This window comes from Neopelma chrysocephalum, unplaced genomic scaffold (genome assembly GCF_003984885.1).
Source record: "Neopelma chrysocephalum unplaced genomic scaffold, ASM398488v2 Primary Assembly neopelma1_23, whole genome shotgun sequence".
NCBI classification, from domain to species: Eukaryota; Metazoa; Chordata; class Aves; order Passeriformes; family Pipridae; genus Neopelma; species Neopelma chrysocephalum.
Genome location: NW_020897691.1, coordinates 35,157,158 through 35,176,330, shown reverse-complemented (window position 1 = coordinate 35,176,330; position 19,173 = coordinate 35,157,158). Strand labels below are relative to the sequence as shown.

The 19,173-nt window shown below is 45.7% G+C and overlaps 1 protein-coding gene across 3 annotated transcripts in view; it reads right to left on the bottom strand.

Annotated features, from left to right (window-relative positions):
- Nucleotides 1-10,434: 10,434 nt before the first annotated feature.
- The window catches only part of LOC113972305 (D-aspartate oxidase-like), a 28,852-nt gene continuing 20,113 nt past the window's right edge, over nt 10,435-19,173 (bottom strand). For all 3 annotated transcript variants that reach the window (XM_027693226.1, XM_027693234.1, XM_027693244.1), the window contains 4 exons: nt 16,611-16,818; nt 16,305-16,413; nt 14,879-15,055; nt 10,435-12,344 (listed from right to left, as the gene is read on the bottom strand). In XM_027693226.1, the coding sequence (XP_027549027.1) occupies nt 11,777-12,344; nt 14,879-15,055; nt 16,305-16,413; nt 16,611-16,818 (1,062 nt within the window). In that variant the 3' untranslated portion in view covers nt 10,435-11,776. The remainder of the gene's footprint in view (nt 12,345-14,878; nt 15,056-16,304; nt 16,414-16,610; nt 16,819-19,173) is intronic.

The following is a 19,173-nucleotide window of genomic DNA, read 5'->3' as shown; positions in this document are numbered from 1 at the left end:
CCTCAGCAGAAAAGATGCCACAGCTCCCCTGCAGCTGAGCAGCCTGTCTGGGAACAGACGGTGAGGATAAACTTCAGTGCTCTTCCTGCAGGCTCCTTTCAAGGCAGTTTGCCCTCGATGTCATGTAGAGTGGCTTCAATGATGCAGAGATACCAATATTAATTCGAAGTGGAATAACCTCCTTAGCTGAGAGTTGGTATATAGGTCAGGTGTTGCTGCAGGTGTTGCTGCAAGACTCATCCTTTCGGCATGTGTCTTCCTGCAACATATCTGCCTCCATCCTCAGATATGGATGTGGAAAACAAAGGCCAGTCGGATGTTTTGAAGATGCTCTGGGAAGGACAAAGTGGGTTTGCAATGACACAGGCACCTCTATAGGCATCGCTTCAGGCAATGACCACTCAGCCAGGCTAATGCTTGTGGTTGTGCCCCAGCTCCTGGCTCGCTTGCAGGCTCCTTGTTAGGAGGAGATCCCTTTGCCAGAATGCATTGAAATTCTTCAGGAACAAGGTAATTTCTCTGTACTCTGTCAGCAGATCAAGTACATGCTCCCAAAAGCATAAAGGCTTTTTGCAGGGCTTGCTTTGTGCCTGCCACTCTCCTGGTGGCAAGGCTGGAGGCAAAGCCAGCAGCTACAGAGCCTGTGCTGCCATCTCCCCACAGTCCAGTCAGTGTAGCAGAGGCAGCATAGCGGGGAGGACTGTCTCAGAGGACACCTCCCCTGCAAGGCAAAGGAGAAGCTGTGGCTTCTCCTGAGCCGTAGCTGGGTCAATGGTGGAAGCCAGGCAAGTGCGGTGTCCAGGGCACAAGTGCAGGCAGGGGGAGATTACAGCTCTGGGACCTGCAGCTGGAAGAGGCAAATCTTCCCCCTTACTTCTCACTCATCCCTCAGGCTTAATGTGAAGGAAAGAAGATGATCACTGATGTATATTGATGGGAGGCTTTAGGAATCCAGGGCTTTTTGCTCAATCTTTGTGCTGAAGTGCTCAGTCTTACATAGCAAAGACAAACAGCAACAAGATTGCTCTCAGCAAGCCAGACAAGAACATTTTAGTGCATAATTATGGATGAGATGCAAAAGGACGAAAAAGAGGGAAAACATCTGTTCGCATAGAGTTTATTGCTGTTCACTTAAGAGGCCCATTAAATGCTAGAAAAAGCTATTTATCCTTCTGTTTGAGGCAATTATCCTGCTGCAAATCTCTGTAGAAATTTGCCCTGTGTTTATTCTTGGAGTGCTGACACTGTGCAGATACATTGACTGCACACAAAAAAGGCACAGACTTTGCCTACCAAGGCTTACGGAGGGATTTTTAGAAGCAGGGTAGCCCGTGCCTTCAGCTGCCTCAGCCCCTTTATTTCAAAAATCAAAAGGAGCTTTTTCATTAGAAGCACACCCAAAAGTGGGATTGCTCTTCTTGTAGCCACTGTCACAGCAATATGGGGTGTGAGAAGACCAAATACAGTTCTTTGAATGCTTAAAGGAGACCAGCTGTCCTACTGATCAGGAAATCATTTGACTCACCATGCTGCAAGGTCTGTGCAGAGGAGACGCTTCATCTCCTTAAAGCCCAACCATGCACTTGTTTGGCAAAGAGGAAAGCAAGTGCAACTGTGTTGGTTAATCCCTCCCCCCTCTCCTCTGGCCTGCTCAGGCCTTTGCATAAGAGCTTGGCAGTGAAGCATCTCTTGACCATACCAGGAACTCTTGGAAAGCTAAGGTGGGGGCAGCACTGACTGTACCAGGAACTCTTGCTGCCTGACCACGGTGGGAGATAACAGCAGGAATAATCAATCATCCCCTGACAGCCTTGGAACATTCCTTGTCTGAATTGTAGCTCAAGTGGAACAGTACCATCCTCACTGGAATTCCAAAAATTCAAGTAATCACTAAACCAGATTGCAGCCAGGATGAAAATTTACCATGCAGAAAGAAAATCAGGGATACAAAAGCACAATTTGAAGTTAAATTAGCCACTTCTGTTAGGGATAATAAAAAGTCCTTCTATAAATACATTAATAACAAAAGGAGAGGTAAAGAAAACCTCCATTCTTTGAGGGACTTGGAGGGAAACATAGTTAATAAAGATGAGGAGAAGGCTGAGGTACTTAACACCTACTTTGCCTCAGTTTTTACCAGTAGGACAGGTGGCCCTCAAGGCAACTGGCCTCTGGAGCTGGTAGACAGAGATAGGAAACCAAATAGTCCCCTTGTATTCCAGGAGGAAATAGTTAGTGACTTACTGAGTCATCTGGATCCTCACAAGTCTATGGGACCAGACGGGATCCATCCTAGGGTAATGAGGGAGCTGGCAGAAGAGCTTGCCAAGCCGCTCTCCACCATCTTCCAACAATCCTGGCTCACTGGGGAGGTCCCTTACGACTGGAAGTTGGCAAATATCACCCCAATCCATAAAAAAGGCTGCAAGGCTGACCCGGGTAACTACAGGCCTGTCAGCCTGACCTCGGTGCCTGGCAGAGTTATGGAGCGGATTATCCTGTGTGAAATCACACAGCAGCTACAGGATGGACAAGGGATCAGACCCAGCCAACACGGGTTTAGGAGGGGCAGATCCTGTTTGACCAACCTGATCTCCTTTTACGATCAGGTGACCCACCTGGTGGACGAGGGAAAGGCTGTGGATGTGGTCTATCTGGACTTCAGCAAAGCCTTTGACACTGTCTCCCACAGCATACTCCTGGAAAAGCTGGCAGCCCACGGCTTGGACAGGGGCACTGTCTGCTGGGTCAGGAACTGGCTCGAGGGGCGGGCCCAGAGAGTGCTGGTGAACGGAGCTGCATCCAGTTGGAAGCCGGTCACCAGTGGTGTCCCCCAGGGGTCAGTGCTGGGCCCAGTCCTTTTTAACATCTTTATCGATGATTTAGATGAGGGGATTGAGTCCATCATCAGCAAATTTGCAGATGACACCAAGTTGGGAGGGAGTGTCGACCTGCCGGAAGGCAGGAGGGCTCTGCAGAGGGATCTGGATAGACTGGAGAGATGGGCAAACTCCAATGAAATGAAGTTCAACAAGGCCAAGTGCCGGGTCCTGCACTTTGGCCACAACAACCCCCTGCAGCGCTACAGGCTGGGGACAGAGTGGCTGGAGAGCAGCCAGGCAGAAAGGGACTTGGGGGTGCTGATCGACAGGAGGCTGAACATGAGCCAGCAGTGTGCTCAGGTAGCCAAGAAGGCCAATGGCATCCTGGCCTGCATCAGGAACAGTGTGGCCAGCAGGAGCAGGGAAGTGATCCTTCCCCTGTACTCTGCATTGGTGAGGCCACACCTTGAGTATTGTGTTCAGCTCTGGGCCCCTCAGTTCAGGAAGGACATTGAGGTGCTGGAGCGGGTCCAGAAAAGAGCAACGAGGCTGGTGAAGGGACTTGAGCACAAGTCCTATGAGGAGAGGCTGAGGGAGCTGGGGTTGTTTAGTCTGGAGAAGAGAAGGCTTAGAGGCGACCTCATCACTCTCTTCAACTACCTGAAGGGAGGTTATAGCCAGGCGGGAGTTGGTCTCTTCTCCCGGGCAACCAACAATAGGACAAGGGGACATGGGCTCAAGCTCTGCCAGGGGAGGTTTAGGTTAGATGTTAGGAAAAAATTCTTTACAGAGAGGGTTATCAGACATTGGAACGACCTACCCAGAGAGGTGGTGGATTCACCATCCCTGGAGGTTTTTAAAAAGAGATTGGATGTGGCCCTTAGTGCCATGATATAGTAATTGGAGTTGGATCAGGGGTTGGACTTGATGATCTTGGAGGTCTCTTCCAACCCTACCTATTCTATGATTCTATGATTCTATGACTTAAGCCAACCCTCAACCAAAGGGTCCTAAGACAGACCCTTTGAGCTCTTCTGGACTGTAATGGACTGCATCAGTATTTCCCTCTGTGTGGGATGCCTCTGAGAGTGTCTGAACTCTCAAGCTTGTGAAATTCAGAGAAGTGTCACCTGGCAACAGAACCTGGGCTGATATCCCCACTACTCAAGGCTCAACACTCCCCCCTCCGCACACCCATTGAGAAATGCCAAAAAGGCATTAGATGTGAGCATTTCACTGACTCCTGAGGGGAATTTTTTAATAGGTATACCTTTGTACTTCTACATTACATGTCCATGTTTGTGTTACCTTTGTACATTTGCATACACATATCTGTGTGTGTGTATTGACTTAAACACCCTGTAACAAATATAGTATACATGTTATTATCTTGAATCCATAACTGTTATTATTGTTATGTTCATAGTTGATAATTGTTCAATCTAGCTTTTAAATGCTGTTATGATTAAGTGCTGCTAAATCCTTTAGATATAAACCATTGACTAAGTCTGAGCCCAAGATTGGATTCAACCACACCTACACTCTTCTCTGAGAAGGAGTTTGGAGAGCAAGGGGATCTACTCTGACTCTTGTGACTCAGTGAAGGGTCTCCCTTACCCCTTTATACATCCCTGACCTCCATATAAATCACTCTAAATTGATTCTAATTCAATTTACTTTTATATGTATTATCCATGCACTAAGTAGTAGAGTGAGCCTTGCCATCGAACTTTGTCTCACTTTTGCAAATTTATATCGAAGTTTGTTTTGTATCTTTAATGGTGATTTTTTAAGTGACCTAAACCACTCATTTTTGTAACAGCAAGGCTCCCTTCATGGCTCTAGTGCATTCTTGTGAGAGAAGGGTTGTTTTTCAGACCTCCGCTTTAGCCAAAATACTAACTGGAGGTTTGCATGCAGGTGTGTCAGAAACACCAAGAGCTGGCTTGGCTGCTTAATTATCTGGTGATGCAGAAAATAAACAAGCCTCCACTTCTCTGGCTCATAAATGTAAGGAAAGGCTAATTTAAGGCTTAGATATTAGCTGGTTGACCAGGACTTCGCAGAAATTGGATAAAAAGGCGGGAGATGTGGCAATGACAGGAGCACAGCATGTGATGGACATAGTGCACAAAGCGCACGGCTCTTACAGTGTGAGAAATATATTGTCCCCGTGGTAGGTAATGGACATGAACAGGAACAGAGGAAAGTGATGTGGGACAGCGCTCTCCTAGTGCTGCTGTCAGCGGTGTGAGGCAGTCTCAAAGGATAAAAAAAAGCACAGGAAAAATATTCCCTTGAAACTTCTTTTACTTTTGGAAATACTATTTCTATGAAGTCGTTCACTTTCAGAAAAGTTTCATCCCCTTTTCTTTTCACCCCAGCTTTTCACTCCCTTTTTTCATAAGGCTGAGTTTTGACTCATGTCTGCTTCTTCTCCAAAATATGTGGCTTTTACTTCTCGTTGAGAAAAACAGACCTGGGGGGAAAATACCCAGAAAGAAAACAGTCCATTTCAGATCTTGAACCAAGGATAGTTTCTAATATCTGAGCACCCAGAGTGTTGTGTGGGCTTGCCAGGAGCCAGGCCAGACAGTGGGCACATGGGCCAGGCTGCAGCCCCACAGGGACCCCACCATGAGATGTCCAGCCCAGGCACAGCTTATGAGGCTGGGGGACCACAAGTCCCCACACCAGGAGGAACCAAGGACACTTAGCTACCCGAAGTTGTTTCCCTGCCAGACTTTTGATGGGAGAAAAGCTCTGCTATAGCAGCAGCTTTGTCTAGGATTATGATTCCTTACTTTCTCTTAACAGCTTCAGGTATGCTGCTACTTTCACTTTTCTATTTTCTTTATGTACTTTTTAAAGCATTCTCCATGAGTAACTGATTCATAATAATTTTTTAAACTCTATTGCAGCACCTATATCTTCCCAGCCTTGTGGGAGCCTGACAGGCACCCAGATTTCCACTGAATTCAGCATAACTGCATTTGTTCTTTGAGATGCAGTGTGCAGGGTTTCTTTCAGCAACTGCTTGATCCAACATCTCCCTCTGGTGGAAAACAGGGAATAAAGCACGATAAAATAGAGTATCGTACAGCATAGCATACTTACTTGAGTGCCATGAAAACAATAAAAATCTCGGTCTAGGCCATGATGTTCTCTCTAAGTGCTACATTTATTCCTAATGAATTGGAATATTATCTCAAATAGTCCTCGTCTGGAAAAGAATGGTAATGAATGGCCAATGCTAATTTTCATGTATTTTCCAGAAATTTGGCAAAATTTTAAACAGAGTCAAAAGCCACTATCAAAACAATATGTCTTTATGGCATTGTTTCTGTGAAGAAAATCAACACAATTCCCTGTTGCAGAAAACTATTCTTTTGTGCTTGAGTTCCAAAATCCATCATACATCTAACCTGCTGTCTGCAATCGCAAGGATTGATAAAAATGTCTCAAGATATAACTGTTCTCTTTCTATACCGTAATTATACCTTTGATGTTCCATGTGAGTGTGACAAATTGGTTGCCACCTGCCAGGGGTGCCTATTCAATGTAGATCAGAAAGTACAAATAAGAAGGAAATACTTAAGTACAGTCTGGATAACTTTTGTCCAGACATGCATAGGATTAAGGAACAGTACAGGGATAAAATGCTTTGCACAGGTCACAGCTATGTCTTTCTTTGAAGGCACCTTTCATCAGCATGGGAGGTTAGGGAGGTTTAATGAACCTTCTGCTGTTAATCCTCTCCCACCTGCAAGTGTTTCCCTGACACTTGTTCTGTGATTCCAGATGGAAACTACAGAACTGTTGCAGCAGCACAAACAGATTTAAGATCAAAATGGAGTTTTTAAAATTTTTAAGTTGCTGGCTCAGCTTCAGCTGGAGAGGTAATAGAGGCCACATCTTTGCTTCAGCTCCATGCAAGAGTCTTGGGTGAGGAAGAGAAACTCAGGGACAAATGATGAGTTATTGCCAGAGACTGACACCTGAGGGTAGGCAGCTGAACCAAGAGAGGATGGACTCATCTCAACAAATTTCAGCTGCCTAAAGCCTAGAAGCAGTCAGTATCAGTGATCTGGCTTGCAGGCACTTGAACAGTGTGACTCCCCTTTGTGGGTGGGTCTATAGTCAGCACAGGGCAGCATCGCTATATATCTAGGATATATTTTAGACTATTTAAATTTTCCACGCCCGGTAAGAAAAATAGGGGAGGGATTTGCAGTTATTTCCAAAATAATAGGACATATTCATGTCCTACAATTGAAAGCAACTTGTAAGCTTCTGGAACAAAAAGCTGAGGTTCCTGAGTAGAGTGCTCAGTCTTTGTATGGCATGACCTTAGTCAGGGAGAAAACCGCTGTGAGAAAGAGTAAGATTTAAAAAGGAATTTCAAGCTAGAGACTGGGGAAGTGAGGAGGAAGGGAGGAACAGTGGTTCTTGATGGCATATCTTTACAGGTGCCATTTTGACCTCTTTATAACCACAAGTAAGCAGGAAACAGCAAGGCACAATCCGGACAAATAAAGCCCCTTTTAATGGGGCACAGGAACTGGAGCAATTGGGCTGAATATATGCTTGTTTCTATTTGCTATAAGCATGAAAATAAGATACAAGTCTAAAATCCTCAATTTTTATATAACCATATTGAAATATCAGAGAGATCTCAGAACAGAGATAATTACTGGGTCATTGTAATAGCATAGTAAAAATTACATGGGAAAGAACCAAAATAGATCCCATCCAAATGAGGAAAAGAACATGAACTCTGTCAAATTATAAGCAGATACAGAAAGGCAGATTAAAAAAGATTCTCAGGAAATAACTTGCTACTAGACAAAAAGCTTTCTCTATCCTAGCAGGAGCAAGGAACCTGCTGGAGAGTTCTGCAGTGACCAGGGTGTGCAGTCAGCAGACAATCAGGGTGGCAAAGGAGTTTGAGAGAAAACAAGCCCTAACACAACAGCTAAACGGATTACTTGTGTCTGGCTTCAGCATAGAAATGCTTAGTGAAATTCCCACGGCAGAATCGCTTGTTAAAGGGATAATGCAGAGAAGCTGCCACAGATCGAAGGGCCATTAGATGAGGCTTTAGAACAAATTGATGCAAGGGATAGTAACAAATTCATGAGAAGCAGATGTTACTCGCTTGTGGGGTTTTAAGGCATGCTAATGCAAACTCTTGCACTATAAGAGCTGCTGTATAAGCTTTTACTTAAATCAGCCAAAGAAAAAAGAGGATGGCACGTGATACAGTTTTCTTTTAGTGCTGTGAGGGATCTAGAGAACTGCAAACCACTATATCTGACATCTGTAGCAGACAAACAGCAAAAGCCATAGTAATAGAATAGTTGCAAGGACAGACACAGGCTAAGAGGGAAGAATTGGCAGAGCTTTGCAGTGAGGACCCATGAAGCTGTGCTCTACCACCCTCTTACATCTTCAGAGGATACAGTGAAGCTGCAGAATAGAGCAATCTGCTTGGTATGATCTGCTCAGCTTCTGGAAAGCCTTTAATAACATCTGTCACCCATAAAGAAGCTAATCTGGCATGGAGTAGGAGGGAAGATCCTCTCATGAGTCAGCAACTGCATACAGGATAAAGACAAGGTAAGGATAAATCATCCATTCTTCACAGTGGAGAGAAGTCACCAATGGCATCTTAGAGGGATAGTGGTAGGGCCAGTGCTCATCCACATATCCATCAGTCAGGCAGTAAAAGGCTCAATTAATAAACTGGTGGTACAAGTTTATTCAAGGTAGTAAAATGCAAATTTGCTTGCAAGGATCTGCAAAAACCATCTCACAAGTCCAGGCAAAGTAACAGCAGGTGAAATTCAGTGTGGCTAACAGCAGAGAAAAACACCTTGCTGAGTTGGGAGGAAGACCCCCTAACTATCCAGCCCCACTACTGACCCCTGAGAGGCATCTTCACTTGGGACACCATCCCCTCCTTGTTGAGAACAAGGTCCATCATAGCGCCTCTCCTTGTTGGCTGCTCTATCACTTAGAGAAGGAGGTTGTCATCAGTGCATTCCAGGAACCTCCTAAATTTCTTATGTCCTGCTGTGCTGTCCCTTCAACCAACATAGGGGAGGTTGAAGTCCCCCATGATGACCAGGGCTCATGAACATGAGGCCGCTCCTGTCAGTCTATAAAGGGCCCCAACCGCTTGGTCTTCTTGGTCGGGTGTCGCAAATGAGTGTTGTAAGTGACCTGTAGCAGATCCCCAGTATAATGTTACCTGTCCCTGCCCTACCTGTGATCCTGACCCACAGTCCCCTGGTCAGATCTTGACTCATCCCCAGGTGAAGCTCCTTGCATTCCAGCTAGTCATTGACATAGAGGGCAACAGCCCCTCCTTGTCCTCCCTGCCTGTGCTTCTTAAAGAGCTTGTATCCTAATTTATGTCATTAATTAAATACAAAGTTCATCCCCTATCATGAGTACGGTGTGCAGTTCTGGTCCCTCAATCTCCAAAAAGGTATGTTAGAGTCAGAAAAGGTATAAAGATGGGCAGCAAGGATGACCAAAGATATAGGATGATTTTATGTGGTTAGCAGCTATTATGTAATTATGTATTATGTAAATCAAGATTCTTCAAGGTGGAAAAGAAGAGTCCGAGAGGGAGTGTGGTGGAGCTTTATAAAATCAAGAAGGATCATGGAAAATAACTAGTCACCACCCCTCATAAGATGCAAGAAAGGGGCATCAAAAGATGTTTTCAGGTTCAAGACAAAGACAAGGAGCTCTGCTCCTGGGCGAAGAAGTGTCTCTCTTTACAGAACCTGTTTTTACAGAAGCACCATACATGGCTTTAGAAGCAAGTCAACAAATGTGTGGAAGATGAATCATCTAAAGCATGAAGCTACCCCTCAGCTGAGGAAGACCCTAGGCTAGAAGTGGCCGTCCCCTCTGCTGGCCATGACCAGAGCTAGGACACCAGACTGAGGGGTGCAGCTGAAACCATTCTGACATTTTTATCAACCAGACAACTTTTAGAAGTAAGTTGGAAGAAACCCCATGGCCCTCCAGAGCATAAGTGCACAACCACAGCTTTAGTTTCTCATGGGGCTATAATCACCCTATTAGCATCAGTAGTGTTTCTTGCTCCAGGACAAGCTACACTGTTTGCTATTTTTTAAGATTAAAATAAAGATTTAAGAAAAAAAATAGCCCTTTCTCATGTTCTTTTTCCATGTATTTTTATGTTCTGTGTTAGCTGAGGACAAAGCTGCAGTTTGACAAGCCCTACACCAACACTGCTGCCAAAAGCAGCAGCTCTGCCCTCTCATACCACTGGAAAGCACAAATGCGGGGGGATGGAGGGGGGAATGCAAAATTAGCCTTCAAAGCTGAGAAAAAAAGAGAGCAAGGCTACTGAAGGCAGGGCTGGCTTAGGCTGGTCCAGGTGCTTATTGACCTATAATTTAATTTGGTGATGTTTCTTCTGACAGCTGTCATTTGCAAAGGATAACTGTCCTCATCCCCAGTGAGAACAGCAGAAGTTGGCAGCCATGACTGAATGTGGCCTTTCTTGGCTGTGTCAGGCCATCTCAAATGAAAGAAAACCCCTTGTTTATGAAAGGAAACACTACAGAAATGACCTGTGCTCCATTATTAGAACTTTATTTATAATACAGTCCATTTTAATCATGTAAATTCTTGAAGGATTTTGAATAGTTTTGTAACTCTAAGGACAAAAAAATAGACAAAAGTGGATGATACTCTTAAATGAGACATTTAAGATCTAATGAGTAGTTTAATCACTAACAATCAGACTTGTACTTTGATAGTAAGATCCAGTTTTGGGGAGTGATTATCTTCAGCCACATCAAAGAGCTTGAATTGCCGAGGGCAGTGTAAAGCCCAGCTCGGCCTTTGCCATGGAGTGAGATGGTCTGGGCTCTGGTGACTCAGCTTTCTTACAGAAGAGGAGCTTGCTCACATCCCATTACAGACAAATTTGTCTTTACAGTGTTTATCTAGTCTTAAATGGCTCTTCTCTTTTATGAAACTGATCCTGGTGTTAGAATCCTTGTTGGTTTGTCTCCAATTTATTCATATCAGCTGTTGCAAGGAATGCAGACAGTGTTGATGTGAAGTAGAAAATAGATGCTTTCATTCCCAAGCCCACTCTGAAAAATCCTGTTCTGTGGAACACAGGCCATGTCAATGTTGCTATGCAGGGTGGGGGGGAAATCATCTGTGAAAGCAAAATCTGAGAGACTTGGAGGAAAAAAACAGACTTGCAAACACGTGTGAGAAAAGATGCACAAAGCCGTAGTTCATATGGGGCAATGTTAGCAGAAACTAAGTTCTCTGAGGTGTAATATGAGCAAATGCAGTGATCAGTATCACAGACCTGATCTTAAAATCACTGTGGCAGACAATGACCTAACATTGTAAGAGCTGACCTGGATCCCTGCAATGCAGCACTGTGTGGGGTTTTCTTTTCCTTGTATATTATATAGTCAATGATAAAATTTGTTAGGAATGGCAGGAGCAAGGGCAATACTAGATTAGATTTGGCACAAGAGGAGAGGACTGATTTTTACTGAATCTGAACCTAGTGCATCTGACACCATTTAGATGCAAAAATGCTAAATTGATGTTATTTGTATTATACTGCAGCAATGTGATCCCTGTTATGTGGAGAGTATTTATGTATCTCGTCTTCTTCTTAACATGAGGCTAGGACAAAGGCCCAGGGCAGCAACAATGCCACACAGAGGAGACAAACAGCTAGACCAATACTTGGAGCAAACCACCATGCCCTTCCAAGGTAGCAGCTGGAAGCCAGGTAAGATACCACTGAATATCTGCAATGACACAAGTTGTTGACTTAGTTTCTTTCCTTTTATTCTGTAATAGAGTAAAAGTCCAAGCTGCTACTAGGAGATGCAACACTAGCCTGCTGTAAATGGAAAAGGAACCTCTGAGATTCAAAGCTTGGCCCCTGATGAAGAGCCTCGCAGGGCAGCAATGCACTCTCCCACCAGGCGAGCAGCCTCTTTGGCTGTGCCCCTGTGCACCGAAAAGCCACCTGCCCCATGCCCATAGTTGTGGACCACTGGGAGCTTAACTCCTCCTTGGCTCAAAACCTCCCTCTGCAGTCTCACGCACTGCCTGGATGGCCTCAGGCCCACCTTCACCTTGATATCCTGAGCTTCCCGCAGTGAGGGCTCAAGGGAGCAGCATCTGTCAAAGATGTCTTTGGTAGTGCCAGGGTTAGGGGAGAGACTCCAGCTCTCCTTTTCCCTGGTTCCCCCCAGGGTTACCCTGTGTATCCCTGGGTAGATGTAAGTTAAGCCATCCCCGTCCCGGATGAAGTTTTTCACCCAAGGAGCATAAACCTTGAGTACTTGTCCCCTGACAGGGAAGAGTTTCTTGTCCCCCACTAGCTGGTGGGCTCCAATGCCTGTGCAGTTGACAACGATGTCATATTCACTGTGCAGCTCCCACAAGTCTGAAACTTTTCTGTTGTACGTCTGGACGCCAGCTGCTTTCAACCTGCAAAAAGACTCCAGAAGTGAGGCAGGAAAGAAACCTCGAATCCCTCATTAATTATTATGAACATTAAGTAAATGAGATAGATTGCCTTTGCCTTTACATAATGATCAAAACCAAATAACAGATGGGACAAAAAAAGAAAAGAAAATGCCATGGGGGTTCTGCTTGTCATTTGATCTCTGATTTGATCTCATCAAAGCTATTTTTTTAGCTTGGTTGGGCTGGAAAAGATACAGCAAGTTGATCAGTTTTATAGAAGGGTCTGGCAGAAGACCCTAGGCAGACAGTCAGGTCCTCATGGTCTCATTGATTCATTTCTGTAACAGTACCAAGCTTTAACAGCTCAAGTAAGCAGAAAACCAACAGATTTATTTACCAACTTACTCATGCTGGTGACAGAGCCATCATATTACACCCCTTCTGATGTGCCTGTTACATGCCATCACATTCATTCCCAACACCCCTCCTGAGCCACACAGTCATCTAGTGCTATGTGCCAAGCCCTAAGACATCCATGCAGGCCAGGCAGATGTGGCATGGGACCCCCAGGGAACACACAGCCTCCTAGAGCAGCAGCCAGGAGTCACCCAGGACAGCTCAGAGCACTATAGATCCATGTCTGCTCTTCAGCAAGTCACCTCCTCTTGACGTTCATTTTTAAGCTCAGTTTCAAGCCAAATCCTCCCCTGAACTTGCCTGAAGCTTGAAGCTCTTCCCTGTGGAAAATCACTGGCATGAGATAGAGTCACTGCATGCTGTCAGCTGGCTCCAGTTTCTGGGGGTTTTTACTGGGGGGTTTTAGCATGAGCAAGTCAGGAGATAGGTCTGTGATAATGATGGGAAATCCTGTCCTTTGCAATATTCCAGCAGCTGGCAAAGACATCAACTTCACTGTAAATGCAATGGTTTCCCACAAAGCAGTGAGTGAGAGAAGGATCCAGGGCATAGATGATGCTCTGAGGCCTAGTGCAGCAGGACATTGAAGCTGTTTGGGAAGAACAGGGGAGGTCTCCTGCAGCAGCTCTGGGGGGGCAACTTGCTGGGAGAGCTCATAAGTGTTGTAATTGGAACGCTGTCATCATGCCATTAAAAAAACATCAATTAAAAAAAAAAACTTCTGAAAACTCCAGGATTCAGGCAAGTAAGCCGGAAAAAAATCCTGAAGCCTATTTTTGGACCAGCCAGGTAGACACAAAAACAATTTTCCTTGTGAATTGCCAAGAGAATAGTCTATAGACACTGCTCAGGTCAGCAGGGATTTGAGAATTAGTTACATGTTTAATATGCTCTCACTTCTCATCACCAGGGAGAAGAGAAAGAAAAAGAGCTTCATTATCTCATTAGACTATATTCTTTGAGAAATAAGAAGACTAGAGCAGGAATGAGGAGAGGGCAGAAATCTCACAGCAGATACTAAATGGGTTGTACAACTTAGTTGTCCTGCAGCAGAGATTGCTTGTGTTAGGCAATGAAACATGACAGAGAATGTGTACCAAGTAGATGGCACAAACCTCACATGGCACTGGTGCCACGGGAGTACTCCCAGCCTGTCTGGCTGCTAGAACAAGAAATGCTTTTTTCACATTTTGCAGTGTGATGAAAGGCAGCCAGTTGAGCTGGCTGGCAATTTGTACCTTGGTGTCAGTACACATCTCTTTACTTAACCTCAAATCAGTTCGCAGCCTATCATTTTCTCTCAATCAGAGACAGCTATTTGCTCACTTTAGAGGTACTTACATGGATAAAATACACATTCCAGGTGTCAAAGCCCTTTTTGATCTGCATCCTATCTCTCCTACAGTTCTCCAAAATCCATGTATTTTGGGGAAACTTAGAAATTTGGAAATTAGCAAATCTTCTAACTTTGCTGTCAATACAGGCATGAACTCTGAAGCCAAAACTCCTCAGAGTGAGCGCATCACCTATCTTATGCAGGCAAACATTTTCAGAAGGTTTGTTACAAGATGATGCTATTTAACAGGTTTTTTTCACCTGACTGGATTAAGAAATTACTCCAACTGTTGACCAAATTTGAGATTAATTGGTCCAGCCACTTCTTAAGTTCAAAGTCTTCACAGATAAGACACCTTCCTAGACATGCCTATTCTCTCAGGAGCTGGATGTATCTTCAAAAACAGAGGGATATTATTTGGGAATTTTGACAAATGAGGATCACCCAAACATTTTCTTAGGACATGGCAGGTTCCTGATGTACCTTCAAGGTCTAGCTGGCCAAGCATGGCTCCTGTGGCTAGGTTGGTCCTTTGCCCAGGGTCACTCACACTCCAAGCCCCACTGTACAGACACACTGGGAGAAAGTAGACATTGCATAAATGGGTCCTTTCACATTTTTTAAAAATTGGGTATTTATTTCCTGTGCTTCTCCCTAAGGAAGAGCTTGTTGCATTTTCCTCAGTGGCAAACAGCATTTTTCCAGTTTTGTTCAAATCTAAGGTTCTCAAAGAGAGCTCATCTTGCCCCCAGTCCCTCTGCCTGAGTTTCTCTCCACATGCCCAGCCTGCAGCAAAACCAACCTTTTCTCCAGCCACAGCAGGTATGGTGGACAGTCACATCTCAGTGTCGTAAAGGCTTGACCAAATTGGTACTGTGGGAACTTCTGGAGTTCTGCTTTGGACATTGGTCGAAAACCCAGGACTGCATCTGACCAGAAAGGTAACTCTTCCTTGGGAGTGCTTTTAAAGATCTGCCACCTAAAAGGACACAGAGAAAAACCTAGAAAATTTCACTGCTAGTGCTCTGCTGTGTTTTGTGTCTCATCAATCTTAGCATAAACTCAGGAGCTGAGGAACCTGATTCTGCTCATCGGTACAGCTCTGCAAGGTTAATAGCAACAGGGAAACCTTGCTGCCTGTTACTGCAATACCTGCCTGGACAAATAGGCAGAGGGTTGGCACAGCCAAGCTTGAGGGTGACACACTGGGGTAAATAAACTGCAGAGAGTTCTTCCAGCAATAGTGTATGTACAGAGTTCCCATGTACAGTGTCCCTGCCACAACTGCAGACACCTGGCTGGACCTGGTAGGGCCACTTGCACACCTGCTCATAATAATAATAATAATATAATAATGGCCAGTCTTCGTGAACGAAGATTTGGGGAAAGGTCTTTTTACCTTTCCAGCCTGCGCAATGGATTTTTTAGGTGAGACACAGCCTGCGCTGAACTGAGCCCACCCTTTAATCCTAAGGTTCATCTGCCGGGGCCAAGCAAGCTTGGACAATGGCAGTGAAGTCCTCAGGACGTAGGTTTGTTTAGAGTGACCTTCTCATAGATGGATGGCCTTACAGGGCTAACGGGCTCCATCTGCCCGGGGGACTGGCTGGGATTCGAACCTGGGTCGCAGAGGTGAGAGTCCTGCATGCTAACCACTAGGCCACCAGGGGTCCCCACACCTGCTCATAGTTCTTTGGGTACCCATAAAGTTAGAGTGCCCAGTCTCAACACTCCCAAGAGGCAAACTTCTGTGTACGTAATAGGCAGCATAAAACACCCGGAACACACCCAACCCTGTGGGAAACCAAACAGGTGTTCAGCCCAGAAAGCCAGATTCAGCTACCCAGTGAGAGGCCTGAGAGATAACGATGGACACCCCTAACTGCATCCCTGTACCCAGTTGCTGAAGCTGGAAGATCCTGCAGTCCCATCCCTATGAAGACCACCCCTGCTGCAAGCAACTGGTGGATGACAGTGAGGAAAACATCAGTTATTGAAATACAATAGGCACTGGTCATTCTTGAATGTTTTTTCTGTGCACACCTATGCATGAATTTTGCCTAAAAATACATCATGTCTGAGCAGTTGCAATGCAGTTTCTTGGGAATACAGTCATAAAAGCTAGTTCATGAAGGGAATACACCTGAACTCCAGCAAGGAAAACCTCTCTGACTGCACCAGAACACAGCACAAACACACCGAAGACTGCCCCAGGGCGTCATTCTTACCCAGAGACTAGGTGAATGCCAGCCTCTGACGCCTCGGCTGAGTTGCTGATGGCAAAAAGGTAAGCGAAAGTCTCTTTGAACCACTGCTTCTGCACGTGAATCGGTGTGCCTGCGTGTGAATGAAATTAAACATGCAGAGAGGAATAATGCAAAGAATAGAAGTGTACAAATGAGTGTCAAGGATATGGGACAAACAGAGAACACAGGTTAAGGCACTTTTCTTCCTGAGCCTCTGTGCACTGCTACACACCTGCACACATGGCTGCATAGGGTGCCATGGGCAATGCCACGGTGAACTTCACGAACCTGGGTACGTGTGAGGAATGAGCATCCCAGCAGCAGCATCACTCGTTGTGTTGGGGCTGAACTGGTCTGAAAGGACTGTCACAGAGCAGCTGGGACAAGCCTCCACAATGCACAGTGCTGTGGACAGGCCGATGACTCCTGCGCCGACCACTGCGACCTTGGGTGCTGCCATCTCCAGGATACAGAGGCAGAGGAAAAAGAAACATACCTGCATTCAGAAACAACATACCATGTCACTATTATCAGGCCTCACACTCTCATCAGGCTATGAAATACCCACACAAGATGTAACATAAGCCCCCCAGAGCAACTAATTGAAGGCTAACTGCTGCACACAACCAAGGCTAAGGTGAGGATTAAAAAAATCATCAGCCTTTGATACAATGACAAATTTTTGAAAAGTACTTCATCCTCAGCACAGGAGCAAAGGGCAAGAGAGAGATCTGTACATGCACCATTGGTGTTTTGGTTGGTTTGAGGCAAGGTTTTTTTAATAAAACCCAAGGGAGTGAGGCACCCATAGAGTTTTCAATCGTGTCAGGTGCAAAAGTCATGGAGCCCTGGAGAAATTGGCTTTTTAGCACCATAAGGAAAAAGGTTGTTTGAATATTGGGATCTCCAGCAATGAGAGCTGCTGCTGCCTGGGCAGCAGAAGAAAATCGCACAGGAGGCAAATTGGTTACCCTGAGGAAAGGGTCCAGCCATTGTGGGAGATGCTTTTTCTGAACATTCATCTTAGTTCTCCTGCTCCTGGGGGAGTGCAGGGCTCCCACTACGCCCCCGAGGACTGTGTTACCTGCTTAGCTCTGTCCTAGGAAACAGGAATTTTAGATATTAAACACAATGAATATTCTCACATGGTACAGCCTGGCTGTTTACATGTCCACATTCAAAAACTGTTTAGGACATGGTGCCTTGGCAGGAAAAGGGTGGGAAGAGAAGCTACCTGTGTTCTGGGGGATTTTGTGCCCCCAGTGACTGGAGGTCTCCAAATCCATTCTTGGCCTTTGTACCTGCCAGCATGGCCCACTACCTTGGACAGATCTGTGGGCATCCAAGGTTGCCATGCTCTCTCAGCAACAGACAGTGGTCCCCAGGAGCCAGCCAGTCTTGCTGCCTGAAGGGCCTGTATATTTGCCTCCCTCTGCCTTGCTTTCTAAGTTGCTTTATGTCCTGGAGCAGCTCCACTCCACTCCTCAGAATTTTCAACTGCTGATTGTTACTCCAAGAGGTGCAGTGTTTCTATTTTCCCTTGTCCTGGCCAAGTTTTGGAGCTTGGCACCCGTCCTGGTGAGTGGCGCACAGCTCCTGGTTGACAATCACCTGGCTGCCCATCCCAGCGAGGTGCCAGCCTGTGTGCCTGGCCCCAGCCAGTTCATAGTTTTCACACTGTCGAAGGCACGAAGCAGAACTGAACCATGCAGCTCAGTGCACCCTACAAACTCCCAGAAGCCAGGACTAAATGGGCCCAAAAGAGAGAGACTGGACAACCTCAGAGGTGATAAATCCTTTAGCAGCTTTGAACCAGGTGAGCTGGAGTGCATCTGCTGGCTCAGGCATCCCATCAAGGGATTACTGTCAAAAGCTAAGCAAGCATCACAGAATCACAGAATATCCCACAAGGATCATCGAGTCCAACCCTTAGCCCTGCACAGGACCATCCCCAAGAGTCACACCATGTGTCTCAGAGTATCATCCAGACACTTCTTGAACTCTGCCAGTGTTGGTGCTGTGACCACTTCTCTGGGGAGCCTGTTCCAATGCCCAACCACCCTCTGGGTGAAGAACCTTTCTCTAATATCCAATCTAAACCTCCTCTGACACAATTTCAGGTCATTCCCTTGGGTCTTGTCACTGGTCACCACAGAGAAGAGATCGGTGCCTGACCCTCCTCTTCTCCTCATGAGGAAGTTGCAGACTGCGATGAGGTCTCCCCTCAGTCTCCTCTTCTCCAGGCTGAACAGACATGTGCCCTAAGCAGCTCCTCATACAGCTTCCCCTCAAGGCCCTTCTTTGTTGCCCTGCTTTGGACACTCTCTAATAGCTCTATATCTTTCTTGTATTGCAGTGCCCAAAACTGCACACAATATTCAAGGTGAGGCCACACCAGTGCAGAGCAGAGCAGGAAAATCCCCTCCCTCCACTGGCTGGCGATGCTTTGCCTGATGCCCCCCAGGACACGCTTGGCCCTCCTGGCCCTCCAGGGCACTGCTGACTCATATTCAACTTGCCATCAACCAGGATGCCTGTGGCTCTTTTTTTTCCTGGAGTATATTATCTAGCAATATTCACTCTTGGAGAGGATGTTGAGTGAGATGGACCTTTGGTTTTGTGCCCTTATGGTTCTGCTTTCTCCTATGGGACTTGCTTATCATTGACTAGAAATCCAGCCTCACTAATTGCTTTCTGAGAACCTTTTCTGGAAACCAGTGCCTGCAGTTATAATGATGGGCTGATTTCCCATCTTCCTGTGGCTTTTGGCATATTTGATGTAAATTTAGACAAGACAAACTGCATGGGATTATGATAGGTCAGGTTTATTTATGAGATCCTTGCTCATAAC